This window comes from Scyliorhinus torazame, chromosome 4 (assembly GCF_047496885.1).
Source record: "Scyliorhinus torazame isolate Kashiwa2021f chromosome 4, sScyTor2.1, whole genome shotgun sequence".
Taxonomy (NCBI): Eukaryota; Metazoa; Chordata; class Chondrichthyes; order Carcharhiniformes; family Scyliorhinidae; genus Scyliorhinus; species Scyliorhinus torazame.
In genome coordinates, this window is record NC_092710.1 from 148,840,067 (window position 1) to 148,852,384 (window position 12,318).

Here is a 12,318-nt window from a genome sequence, read left to right on the forward strand (position 1 = left end):
GAGATGGTGGTGGTGTGTGTATGGGGATGGGGGTTGTGTGCCTGCCATTCGCCATGCCCCGTAGTTGGTGAACCTGGAGGCGATTAGAGCGTCACGTGCACACCGGCCAAGGCACACACGTTGTCCGGCCTCCTGTGTCTACCCGGGTCCTGTACCATGCCCATCCTGGCCCTCCTCCGCATCCTCTTAGTCAGACGTTCATCCCCTCCTCCAGCACGTCGCCCCTCTGCTGTGCGATGTTGTGGAAGATACAGCAGGCCACCACGATGTGGGAGACTCTCCTAGCACTAAACTGAAGGGCCCCTCCAGGGCGGTCCAGGTACTTGTACTGCATCTTTAGGATGCCGAAGCACCGCTCGATCACACACACAGCATGGGCGTGCTGTAGAGGGTCTCCGCATCAGTCTGTGGCCTCTATTGATTAATAAGGGTATCAGGGATATGGGGAGAAGACAAGAGAATGGGGTGAGAAACATATGACATGATTGAATGGTGGAGCAGACTTGATGGGCCGAATGGTCTAATTCTGCTCCTTTGTCTTATGGTGTCTGGATAGGCATCATCAGCTACGACTGCAGTGGATAACCTCCGACACCCAGGAGCCAGCCCCTCACCCGGGGGTGAGCCTCAAAGGTATCAGGAACCATAGAGTGTGCCAGGGTGAAAGCATGCGCACACTTCCTAGGTATCGGGTGCAGATGTGCATCTCATGGTCACACCCCAGCTGCACATTCACCGAGTGGAACCTCTTTGTTTTGTTAAGTCTGGCCAGTCATGAGCCCTCTTGTCGGGGGACATGCATCCCCTGGACCATCCTGGCGATGGCAGCAAACCTCGCTGTCTGGGCATCCTGGTGGGCTCAGTCCATATTGAATTTGATATATTGTGTCTCGCGGGACCATACGGCATCCATGACGGCGTGGATGCACCTGTGCATTGAGGTCATAAATTCCGGACCTGGAAGGGCCCTGCGGTCGTTCAAGTTCAGGGCGACCGTCACCTTGACTGCCACCGGGAGCGGGTATCCTCCCCATACACCTGCAAATCCAGGTGCGCCATGATCTGGCAGATATGTCCTTGCTGGCACGCGTACCGGTGGCTGGCGCGACCCATGCCAGCAGTACTCTGCGGCCCCCATCCAGTGACCGCCTGTAAGGGTTACCATGGGCGCTGCCCTTGGGTGCCCTGACAATGGATGGCAAAGGTTGTGAGTGGGTTGGAGGCATCTGTTCACTCATACGGCCGGTGTCACTCTGCTCACCCTATGAGCCACAGTGGGCGGTCAGTGGTGCGCGCAGCAAGATGGTTGCCCTGCACACTGCGGCAATAGCGGTCCGTGCCTGGACAACGCTCTGGTTCCGAGGTGGGGGGGCACCCTGATGCCATTGCCCATTTGCTAGTCGCCCCCCCCCCCCCACACTACTCTGCCCCACCGGTCCTGGCACAGCCCTACCAGTGGTAGGACCGGCAGCCCACAGTACCGCCTCTGGGAACGTGTCCTACCTTCTCTCTCTCTCTCTCTCCCTCAGCAGCCACGGCACCCGTTTCCTGTTTTTGAAACCACAAATGAACCTTGCCATCGGTAATTCCTCCTGACTAAATGTATGTAATTGAGGCGGAGCATAACGGGAGCTCCAGAGAATACCGGGTCGGACCCGTTAATGATATGCCAACGGCATTTACTGTACATGCAGAATAGAATGCATTGATGCTGCTATCGAGGCACCGGAGCATGGCATTCCATTGGGCGCCCAGTGCCGGCCATGATTTTCACCTCCCGTCCGATTATCCACCCAATCGTGATTTGTGATTCTGGCGTTGCTGGATGGAGAATTCCGCCTAGTGTCTTTATTTTAGAAGAGTTATGAAAAAGCTTGCATACAGTTGTGCGCATGGATACTTGTTACCAATAAATGAAAGTTTATGGCCAGCCAAGGCTTTGATGAAAATGAAAAATTAATTTCTCCCAACTATCCTACTCACAAAAATACAGAATTTTAAAAATACAGAATTTATGTCCATCAATTGTGAATAACATAAAAATTAGATACATTTTGCAACAGAATAAGTGTCATCTTTTTAATTACTATCATTGCAAAACTATTTCCCACTGGAAATGTTTTGCCTCTTGGAAGCAAAGGAGGAACATTTAAAATACAATGGGTACCAAGTTGCTTCAATAAATATAGAAAACTAAAAATGAAATCATTACTTACTGCGCGTGCTGCTAATGTCATTGGTATTCCTGTAAAAAATGTCATGTAATAACCTGGATACACTCCATGCCACATTGCAGAAAGCACAAATGTTGCTACTGTTGGATAATAAAGGCAGCGATCATAGCAAACTCTGAAACAAAAGGCAGGTAAATTAACTCAGTTTAGATAATGAATTGATATAAACAACTTCTAATTAACTTAAGGAATGTCTATTAGACTGACTACTTTATTACAAGATTTAAACAACAAAGTTCTCAAGAGGGAAAGCATGGGGTTCAACAATAGCAACGAAGACTCCCAACATTGATTACTGTTTTGGTTACCGATAAATGCTGTTCTCTTATCTATATTGGCACCAGTCAAAAATTCTAATCACCGGGTATTGGTGAAATTATGAAACAAAGCCATGTTATTGGTTAAGTTGTAGATAAGCAATTTCCAAATTGGAAAATGTTCAACTCCACATGCGAATGGCTAGACTGAAGCCAGAGGTGGCATAGACATTGACAGTGACCTTGAGAACCAAGCTATTAACATGAACACTGAACTTGTACCTCTGTTTATTGTATACATCAGTAACCACTGTAATAGTGAACATGTTAGCAAAGCTCTCCTCTTGTAAATAAAAGGATTAATTCAAAATAGTTAAAACTATCAATAATTGAATACTTTGTAAAATCATATAGAAAACCAGGGAAGAGCTGTGAAGAGTTCAACTGGGGAAAAGGAAATACATTTGTTTAATTCACAAGCATCAGTTAAAAAACCACAACTCTTTCCCCTCCCATGCTGATTCTATGAAGTGAGCAGTTGGGCTCAGCAGTGCTTAAACACATTTAGTTCTGCAACAAGTCATTGGAAACAAAGCTCTTGCAACTCCTGTGGATGGACAACAATTTCCATCAAAACTTAGAACCAAGAAATGTCTAACAGATAAAAAGTATGGAATTTCTCACATGACAGATGTAAAACCAGGTTTTAAGAAAGTCACATTTCATTCTTCCTGTCACCACCGCCCCACTCCAAGTCAACCTGCAACCTTCATACTTTGTAAATATCAAAATCATATTGTAATTAATATAGTTGGCATACAGGTAGTTTGAACAGTGATTGAAATGAAAGCAGGATACAAGAGGTTCTGGCAGACCAAAGCCACAAAGCATTAGAATGTGGGATTAAATTTTGTACTTCTCCCACATGTGGCCTTCAATGACAGACTTTCAGAGAGTAGAAAGAAGATGCACAAAATTAATTAAATTGGCACTTGAATATCCATCTCTCCCCAGGAAAAATAGCTTTTTTGTTTTAACCTCGCTGAGCAATTCTTCACCACATTTAATGTACAGCATGAAAAAAAAAGCATTGTACCGTGCTGTCCACGACACTAGTGGACAGCATGGTAGCACAAGTGGCTAGCACTGTGGCTTCACAGCGCCAGGGTCCCAGGTTTGATTCCCCGCTGGGTCAGTGTCTGTGTGGAGTCTGCACGTTCTCCCCGTTTCTGCATGGGTTTCCTCCGGGTGCTCTGGTTTCCTCCCACAGTCCAAAGACGTGCAGTTTACGTGGATTAGCCATGCTAAATTGTCCTTAAGTGTCCAAAAAGGTTAGGAGGGGTTATTGGGTTCCGGGGATAGGGTGGAAGGGAGGGCTTAAATGGGTCGGTGCAGACACGATGGGACGAATGGCCACCTTCTGCACTGTATGTTCTGTGTTCTATGTTCCTACACCCCATCATATTGCTCCACTTGGTTTACTTCAAAAATAGGAGTTTGGGCACAACATTTATAATGGCGATTGCACCTTTGGGGTAAAAAAAATAAATCAGCTTGTTTACCTCATGAGGGGGAATTGAGGTCAAGCCACAGTCCCACTTTGAAGGGGACAAATTTGCTTTTGTACTTTAACATGCTATTTTTCCTTTTTAAAATAAATTTAGAGTACCCAATTAATTTTTTCCAATTAAGGGGCAATTTAGCGTGGCCAATTCACCTAACCTGCACATCTTTTTGGGTTATGGGGGCGAAACCCACGTAAACATGGGGAGAATGTGCAAACTCCACACGGACAGTGACCCAGAGCTGGGATTGAACCTGGGACCTCGGAGCCGTGAGGCAGTAGTGCTAACCCACCCACTGTGCTGCACTCTTTTAACATGTTTTAATTGTCATCCCATCAGGATAAACTTCAGGTATCCCAGCTGCTTTCCTTCAATTAGGAGAAAAAAAAAAATCAATATAGCGAGTGATACTTTGAATTGGGTATTTTTGTCGACATTGTGTCAATTGATGAACTTGGGCCATGATCTTTGCAACATGTATATTTGCAACGTTGACGAACAAGTAGTTATCTTTTGCCGATGTTTATCAGTTGTAAAGATTATTGGTAATTTTCAGCCCACCACTTTGAACTGACAGAACAAACTTCAAAGTTGGTATTAGTTTTCAAATGAATGGAGTAGAGAATTAAAAAAAACATATTTCCTATATTAATTTTGGTTTGTTTTGCCTCAAGTGGATATAATAACCCTCACGAGACCCACGGGGATAACACGATTGATCTCCCAGTGGGGCTTGTGGAATACGAACTTCCCCACTGAGGGGCGGAGGCCTAGCAGCTGGGGCTCGTGAACCAGGTACTTAAAAGCCAGGCAGGATTGGGACTGGCATGACCAGTTGTCCCAGCAGACTTATGGGCATATGCCATGTTCTGGCCTTCAATTTTCCTGTTTAACATTCTCGGAATTCCTGAAGATATTATACTGTCGACGAGGAAAAACTACAGCTGTGATTCTGGAGGTCCGTACCATGTTTGAATTCGTCAGCATAAGAACAGGGTCGGAGCAAGTTTTAAAATGCTGTTTTTTGGGAGACTGGAGGCTTTTGACGCAGGCGTAGAAGATTGGGCTCAGTATGCTGAACAGATGCGGTATTTCTTTCAGGCCAATGCAATTACGGGAAACGACCGACAAAAGGTCATACTCCTGACCACTTGCAGAGCCCCAACCTTTGATCAAAATGCCTTATCTTCCCGGAAGCCCCAGATTGAAAGACCTATGATGAGCTGGTAGCACTTGTGGCAGACTATTATGACCCCAAACCGTCAGTGATAGTACTGATGTACAGGTTCAACATGGCCAGGTGAACCCCTGGGGAGTCAGCCGCGGAATTCCCTTTTAAAAATAAATTCTGAGTACCCAATTCATTTTTCCTGTTAACGGACAATTTAGCGTGGCAAATTCACCTACCATGCACATTTTTGGGTTGTGGGGGCGAAACCCATGCAAATACAGGGAGAATGTGCAAACTCCACATGGACAGTGACCCAGGGCTGGCATGAAACCCAGGTCCTCAGTGCCATGAAGCAGCAGTGCTAACGACTGTGCCACCATGCTGCTCAGTCACAGAATTCCTGATGGGCCTACGCAAGTTGGCTGAGCATTTCGGCTATTGGCCATCCATTCTAGAAATGCTGTGGGACTGCTTAGTGTGTGGCAAAAACAACATCACAACCCAACGTATATTTTTTCAGCAGAACCTTCTTTGAACTTGGACTTAAAAAGGGCCAAAGAATGATCCCTCTCATGTGGAAATGCGGCGAAGGGCGTCCAGGACCGAGGATATAGAGGCAAATGGCATTGGGCGCTCCCTCATTCCGGCAAGTAACTCCTCCCAAGAGCAGAGCCTATGGGATCCACTTGGCACCCGAGCAAGTTGTGGTCAGACCCATTAGCTAAGAGCCACTCCAGCCCAGGGAGACAACTCTCCTGAGCTCTAGGAAGACGACTCACACAGATGCTGCACCTGTGGTCACAGGATCCTCTGGGAACGGGAATGCCAGAACAATCAGCGAGCACGTCGCCCTGGTCAGAGGACAAGTCTATCCAAGATTTTAAGAGGGGCATAACTAAACAAGCCGCAGGATCCATGGAGGCGAAACTGCCACTTTTCCTGTTCAACGATCAGACATGCCGCATATAACGACTAGGATAGCACCAGCAGATTTATTAACAGGCGGAAGACTCCGCCTAACGTTCCCTTATCTTAGTGGGAAAGTGGAGAAGAAACTAGGGGTGGGATTCTCCGCAATCGGCACGATGTCCGCCGACCGGTGCCAAAAACGGCGCAAATCAGTCCGGCATTGCGCCGCCCCAAAAGTGCGGAATTCTCCGCAACTTGAGGGGCCGAGCCCTCACCTTGAGAGGCTAGGCCCGCGCCGGACTGATTTCCGCCCCGCCAGCTGGAGGGAAAGGCCTTTGGTGCCCCGCCAGCTGGCGCGGAAATGACTTTGCCGTGCGGCGCATGCACGGGAGTGTCAGCGGCCGCTCACGGCATCCCCGCGCATGCGCAGTGGAGGGGGTCTCTTCCGCCTCCGCCATAGTGGAGACCATGGCAAAGGCTGAAGGAAAAGAGTGCCCCCACGGCACAGGCCCGCCCGCGGATCGGTGGGCCCCGATCGCGGGCCAGGCCACCGTGGGGGCACCCCCCGGGGCCAGATCGCCCCGCGCCCCCCCCCAGGACCCCGGAGCCCACCCGCGCCGCCGGTAAGAGAGGTGGTTTGATTCTCGCCGGCGGGACAGGCATTCCAGCAGCAGGACTTCGGCCCATCGCGGGCTGGAGAATTGCCGGGGGTGGGGGGCGCCAACCGGCGCGGCGCGATTCCCACCCCCGCCGAATATCCGGTGCCGGAGAATTCGGCAACCGGCGGGGGCGGGATTCACGCCAGCCCCCGGCGATTCTCCGACCCGGCGGGGGGGTCGGAGAATCCCGCCCAGATCTCCAGAAAAAGTACCATGACCATCGGAAGCAGGATAGAGGGTCCAAACCATGGGACACTGTACGGAATTTTGGGGATGGTGCCCAGTGGATACTGGGGACTGTAGTAGAGGAGGCTGGACCAGTCTCTTATATGGTCTAAACCAAGGGCGGACAGTACGTGACGCTCCCCAAAGCGTTACACAACCTCTGACCCATTCCCTGGAAACAAAACTACAGGCAAAGTGGTGAAGGAGACCTCCGGCAACAGAGGAACCTACAAACTTCAGGGAGGAGGGATGCAACAACCCTCAAGACCCATTGTGATGATCCGACTGATTTCTCTTTGAGGCTCGTGGAATATGAGCTCCCCTGCTGAGGGATCGGGGCCTAGCAGCTGGAGTCCATGAGCCAGGTACTGAAAAGCCAGCCAGGATTGGGACCGACATGATGGTTGCCCCGCCCGAGACTGTATGCTGCATTGCAGCCTTTAACTTCTGTTTGCCTAAAAAAACATTGTTTAATCTTCACAGGACTCTTGAAGACATTATCCTGGAGATAAATTCAGCCCCAGAAACTTGCACATTGACATTATTCATAGAAGCACTACTTTTGAACAAGATTGTTGATTTCATTGGGGAGTATCTATCTAATGTTCTATAATATTCAAAAAGGTCTTGTCTGATTGCTTTGTTTGATTAACTTTTGTTTCCAAAATTGAGCACTTTATTGGATCATTCATTCATTCAATATCTCACCATGCCAGCTACTTCTGTAAACATTTCTATTATTATAATATAAATGATTTAGATATGAATGTAGAAGGATTGATTGGTAGATTTGCGGATGAAACAAAAGTTTGTGGGGTAGTAAATACTGAGGAGGATAGCCTTTGATTACAGGAGGATATAGACAAATGGAATTCAATCCAGATAAGTATGAGGTTCTGCACTTAGGCGGGACAAACTAGGCAAAGGAATATATAATAAGCGGCAGGACTCCGGGAAGCACAGAGAATCAGAGGGATCTTGGTGTGCAGGTGGATACAGTGGTTAAGAAGGCATATGGCTGGAGTGGCAGTCGGCATCGCCACCAGGGGTAGCTGCATGGTTGGGTGACCTATATGACTTGCTGCGGTTAGACCGTGTTTGACGAGCTATTTGTCACATGGGGGAAAATCTGTACAGACTGTATAGTTGATTGTTGGGAAGTATGTTTCCCGGGGTGTTTATTTGTGTTTTTTAATGTTTGTAATACGTTAAAAAAAAAGGCATTTGGTATTCTTGCCTTTATTCGCTGAGGAACAGAGTTTTTAAAAAATTTGTTCATGGGACGTGGGTGTCGTAGGGTATGCCAGCATTTATGGCTCATCCCGGAGGGGGCAGTTAAGAGTCAACCACATTGCTGTGGGTCTGGAGTCACATGTAGGCCAGACCAGGTAAGGATGGCAGATTTCCGTGAACCAGGTGGGTTTTTACAACAATCGACAATGATTTATTTCATGGTCATCATTAGGCTTTTAATTCCAGATATTTTATTAAGCTCCAAATTCCATCACCTGCCGTGATGGGATTCAAACCCGGGTTCCCAGATCATTATCCTGGGTCTCTGGATTACTAGTCCAGTGAAAATACCACAATGCCACCATCTTCTTGCTTAAGAGCAGGAAGGTTATGCTGGAACTGTATAAAACATTGGTTAGGCCACAGCTAGAGTATTGCGTGCAGTTCTGGAATCTACATTACAGGAGGGATGTGATAGCACTGGAAAGGGTGCAGAGGAGATTTACCAGGATGTTGCCTGGGTTAGAAAGTTTGAAGAGAGATTGGATAGACTTGGACTGTTTTCCTTGGGAGTGGAGGAGACCGAGGGGGGACATTATTGAAATGTATAAAATTATGAGGGACATAGATAGACAGGAAGGAACTTTTCCCCTTGGTGGAGGGGGTCAATGACCAGGGGTCATAGATTTAAGGTAAGGGACTAAGTTTAGAGGGGATGTGAGGAAAAAACCTTTTTAACCCAGAGGGTGGTGGGAGTTTGGAATTCACTGTCTGAAAGGATAATGGAGGCAGAGATCCTCATAACATTTAAGAAGTATTTAGATGTGCACTTGTGATCCCAGCATATACAAGGCTATAGGTCAAATGCTGGAAAATGGGATTAGAATGGTTAGGTGGTTGTTTTTGACCAGCACAGACGTGATGGGCCAAGGGCTTTTTCTGTGCTGTGTGCTTCTATAACTCGGTTTCATCTGGTGAGTATAAGTTAAATATATTGGAAGCATGCCCAGGTCACAATGCCAGAGCTTACTATTGCAGCAGAAGGAAACATCATAGACAGTATCCTGCCATTACGGAGCAGGAATACAATATAACCAGCCTCCCTGTTGCAGCATAGGGATGCAACATAATCTGCAACCAGTCAACATGGTGCAAGAACGGACATCGAGCGCTACAGTAAATCATTGTTATTCCTTAAAAAGTACAAATGCCACACCATTACCTTTTAAACCAGTGTGATGTCTGTATGTTCCAGTTGTCAATGAACATTTTAAAGCTTGTTGCAAACTGAAGAAAAAAAAACAACAAAGTGGAAATGATGTGGATTATTTTGATATGCATAGGACAAATATAGGAAAGGAAAGCTCCAGTAGGGTGGGTAGGGAAAATTTACATTTTTGAATCTTGGTGGGGAAATGTCATTATTTCAATCAAAATCTAGGTTTATTTCAATAATGAAGGATCAACATGCTACGTCTCAAGAGAAAGAGCACCTTTCTGTCACAGAAGGAAGAAAGTGGAGGCCACAAAGGGATTGCACAATCATTCGAGGTTACCCATGCACACATTCCAGTTTCAGATCTTGATCAAAGAGCAAAGATATGCAGCCTTTAGCTTACAGGCACAGCAAGGTCTAGATAATTAGAGGAAATTATTGGGGGTGGGCTACAAATTAGCAATTGCCCTAGTTAAAAAAAAGGCAACCAAAAATAATTCTCACCTCAATGTTAACAATATTTAAATTTGAAATCAAGTCCCAACGAGCATTGCCTTTCTCATCATAACCATTGAAGCCAAATCCTGCAGCATTGTTGATAGCATCAGCTGTTCAAAATAAAATGGAATGCTACAATGACAATCACTTATTTTTAAAGTACTGTTCTATGAATATATTCAAGAGCTTTTCTTCACTATATATGTATTTACAAAAATATGTGATCTAATTCTCCAATTCAGTTTTATAGATGTCAGTGTTAGAATTGCTTTTTGTTGTATTATAGCGAAAGCAAATATTTGATTTCTCCTAAAGTGTGAACTTCCGGACAGACTTCCCGGACCCCAGGTATGAATATATTCAAGAGCTTTTCTTCACTATATATGTATTTACAAAAATATGTGATCTAATTCTCCAATTCAGTTTTATAGATGTCAGTGTTAGAATTGCTTTTTGTTGTATTATAGCGAAAGCAAATATTTGATTTCTCCTAAAGTGTGAACTTCCGGACAGACTTCCCGGACCCCAGGTATGTTCCATCCACAAAAATCCAGACAAATCAACCTGGCCAATTACTGCCTGGTCTAATCTCGATGGAAGGTGTCATCGACAGTGCTATCAAGTGGCACTTACTCAGCATTAACCTGCTCACCAAAGCTCAGTGGTTGATGGGGGTTAATCAACCTCAGTTCCAGCAGGAGTGCCTCAAGGTAGTGTGTCTTAGGCCCTACCATGTTCTGCCGTTTCATCAATAACCTTCCTTCCGTCATAAGGTCAGAAATGGAGATGTTAGCTGATGATTGCTTAATGTTCAGCACCATTTGTGACTCCTACAATACTGAAGCAATCCATATCGAAATGCAACCTGGACAACATTCAGGTTTGGGCTGATTCACACCACACAAGTGCCGGGTAATGACCATCTCCACCAAGGGAGAATCCAACCATGTCCCTTTGATATTCAAACGACTTACCATCACGGTCCCCTACTATCAAAATGTTGAGGGGGGTGGGGGTCTTACCACTGATTGGAAACCAAACTGGGCCAGCCATATAAATAAATGCTTTGGATACAAGGCTAGAAGCTAGGAATCCTGGAGGGAGTAACTCACTTCCTTACTCCCCAAAGTCTGTTCACCATCTACAAGTTGCAAGATGAGTGCAGGTCCAACACCACTTAGGAAGCATGACACCATCCAGGATAAAGTAGCCTGCTTGATTGTTACCCCATTCACCACCTTCAACATTCACTCCCTCCACACCAAAACATAGTGGCAGCAGCGCGTACAATCTACAAAATGCACTGCAGCACCCGGCAAGGCTCCTTCAACAGTACCTTGCAAACCCGAGACCTCCATCACCTTGAAGGTTAAGAGCAGCAGATACCACCACTTGCACGTTCCACTCCAAACCACACACCATCCTGACCTGGAACTAAAATCATCATTCCTTCACTGTCACGGTGTCAAAATCCAGGAACTTCCTTCCTCACAGCACTGCATATTCCTACACCACATGGAATGCAACAGTTCAAGAAGGTAGCTCACCACCACTTTCCCAAGGATATCAAGGATGGTTAATAAACGCTGGCCTAGCCAATGACACTCACACCCATGAAAGAATGAAAAAAAGCTAGGTTATAGATTTGACTCCTATTGCTCTCATTGGGCTGCCGCACAACTTCATGATTACAGTTTAGATTATTTGTGTCTATATTAAAAAAGATGGCCAAAAGGTCGCAAAGGACGACAATGCCAGCTACCACCAGACAAGTCCATCCAACATATTAAACACCTCCCAGAGATTCCAGTCTTTCTCCTGAACCAGTAATTTCCTCTAGTTTTTAAATCCCTTAGCCCGTCAGAGGGCCCAACAAAACAGGGAGAGGAGGGGGCCGGAAAATGACAGCCCCACCACCCAGAGGAAAAGTGGGCGTCGCAGAGGGGAGGCTAAACAAGGAGCACAGACTTCTGTCCCTCAGTTCTACCCACTGGATTTGCAGGTAATTGGACCGGCCAGTAGCCCCATCTGTCCCACCAAAAGTGCATGAGTGGCAACAGAGGGGATTGCGGCAGAAGACAGTCAGTGAATCCCCGGAGCAGGTATGTGCAGGCCTTGGGCAGGGAAGCTTTGGGGAGGTTAGGGAGGCGGATGCTATGGTTGGGCTTAAGACCACGGGTGCATAAGAAGAGAGTGTTTGCTCTGAGGAGGGCTACCCCACAACTGACAAATAGCAGTCCCAAAAATGCAAAACACCATTCCTTGCTGCCTGAAGAACTTAAAAAAAAAAAAAACGGCCTGCCCGCTTCCTATGCCAAACGTTTATTGCATGGGCAGCATATCATCAGGGT

General features: G+C 46.5%; 1 protein-coding gene across 4 annotated transcripts in view; it reads right to left on the minus strand.

Annotated features, from left to right (window-relative positions):
* The window catches only part of mboat2a (membrane bound O-acyltransferase domain containing 2a), a 247,239-nt gene that overhangs the window by 34,280 nt on the left and 200,641 nt on the right, over nt 1–12,318 (minus strand). For all 4 annotated transcript variants that reach the window (XM_072498734.1, XM_072498732.1, XM_072498733.1 and 1 more), the window contains 3 exons: nt 9,974–10,077; nt 9,476–9,540; nt 2,217–2,349 (listed from right to left, as the gene is read on the minus strand). In XM_072498734.1, the coding sequence (XP_072354835.1) occupies nt 2,217–2,349; nt 9,476–9,540; nt 9,974–10,077 (302 nt within the window). The remainder of the gene's footprint in view (nt 1–2,216; nt 2,350–9,475; nt 9,541–9,973; nt 10,078–12,318) is intronic.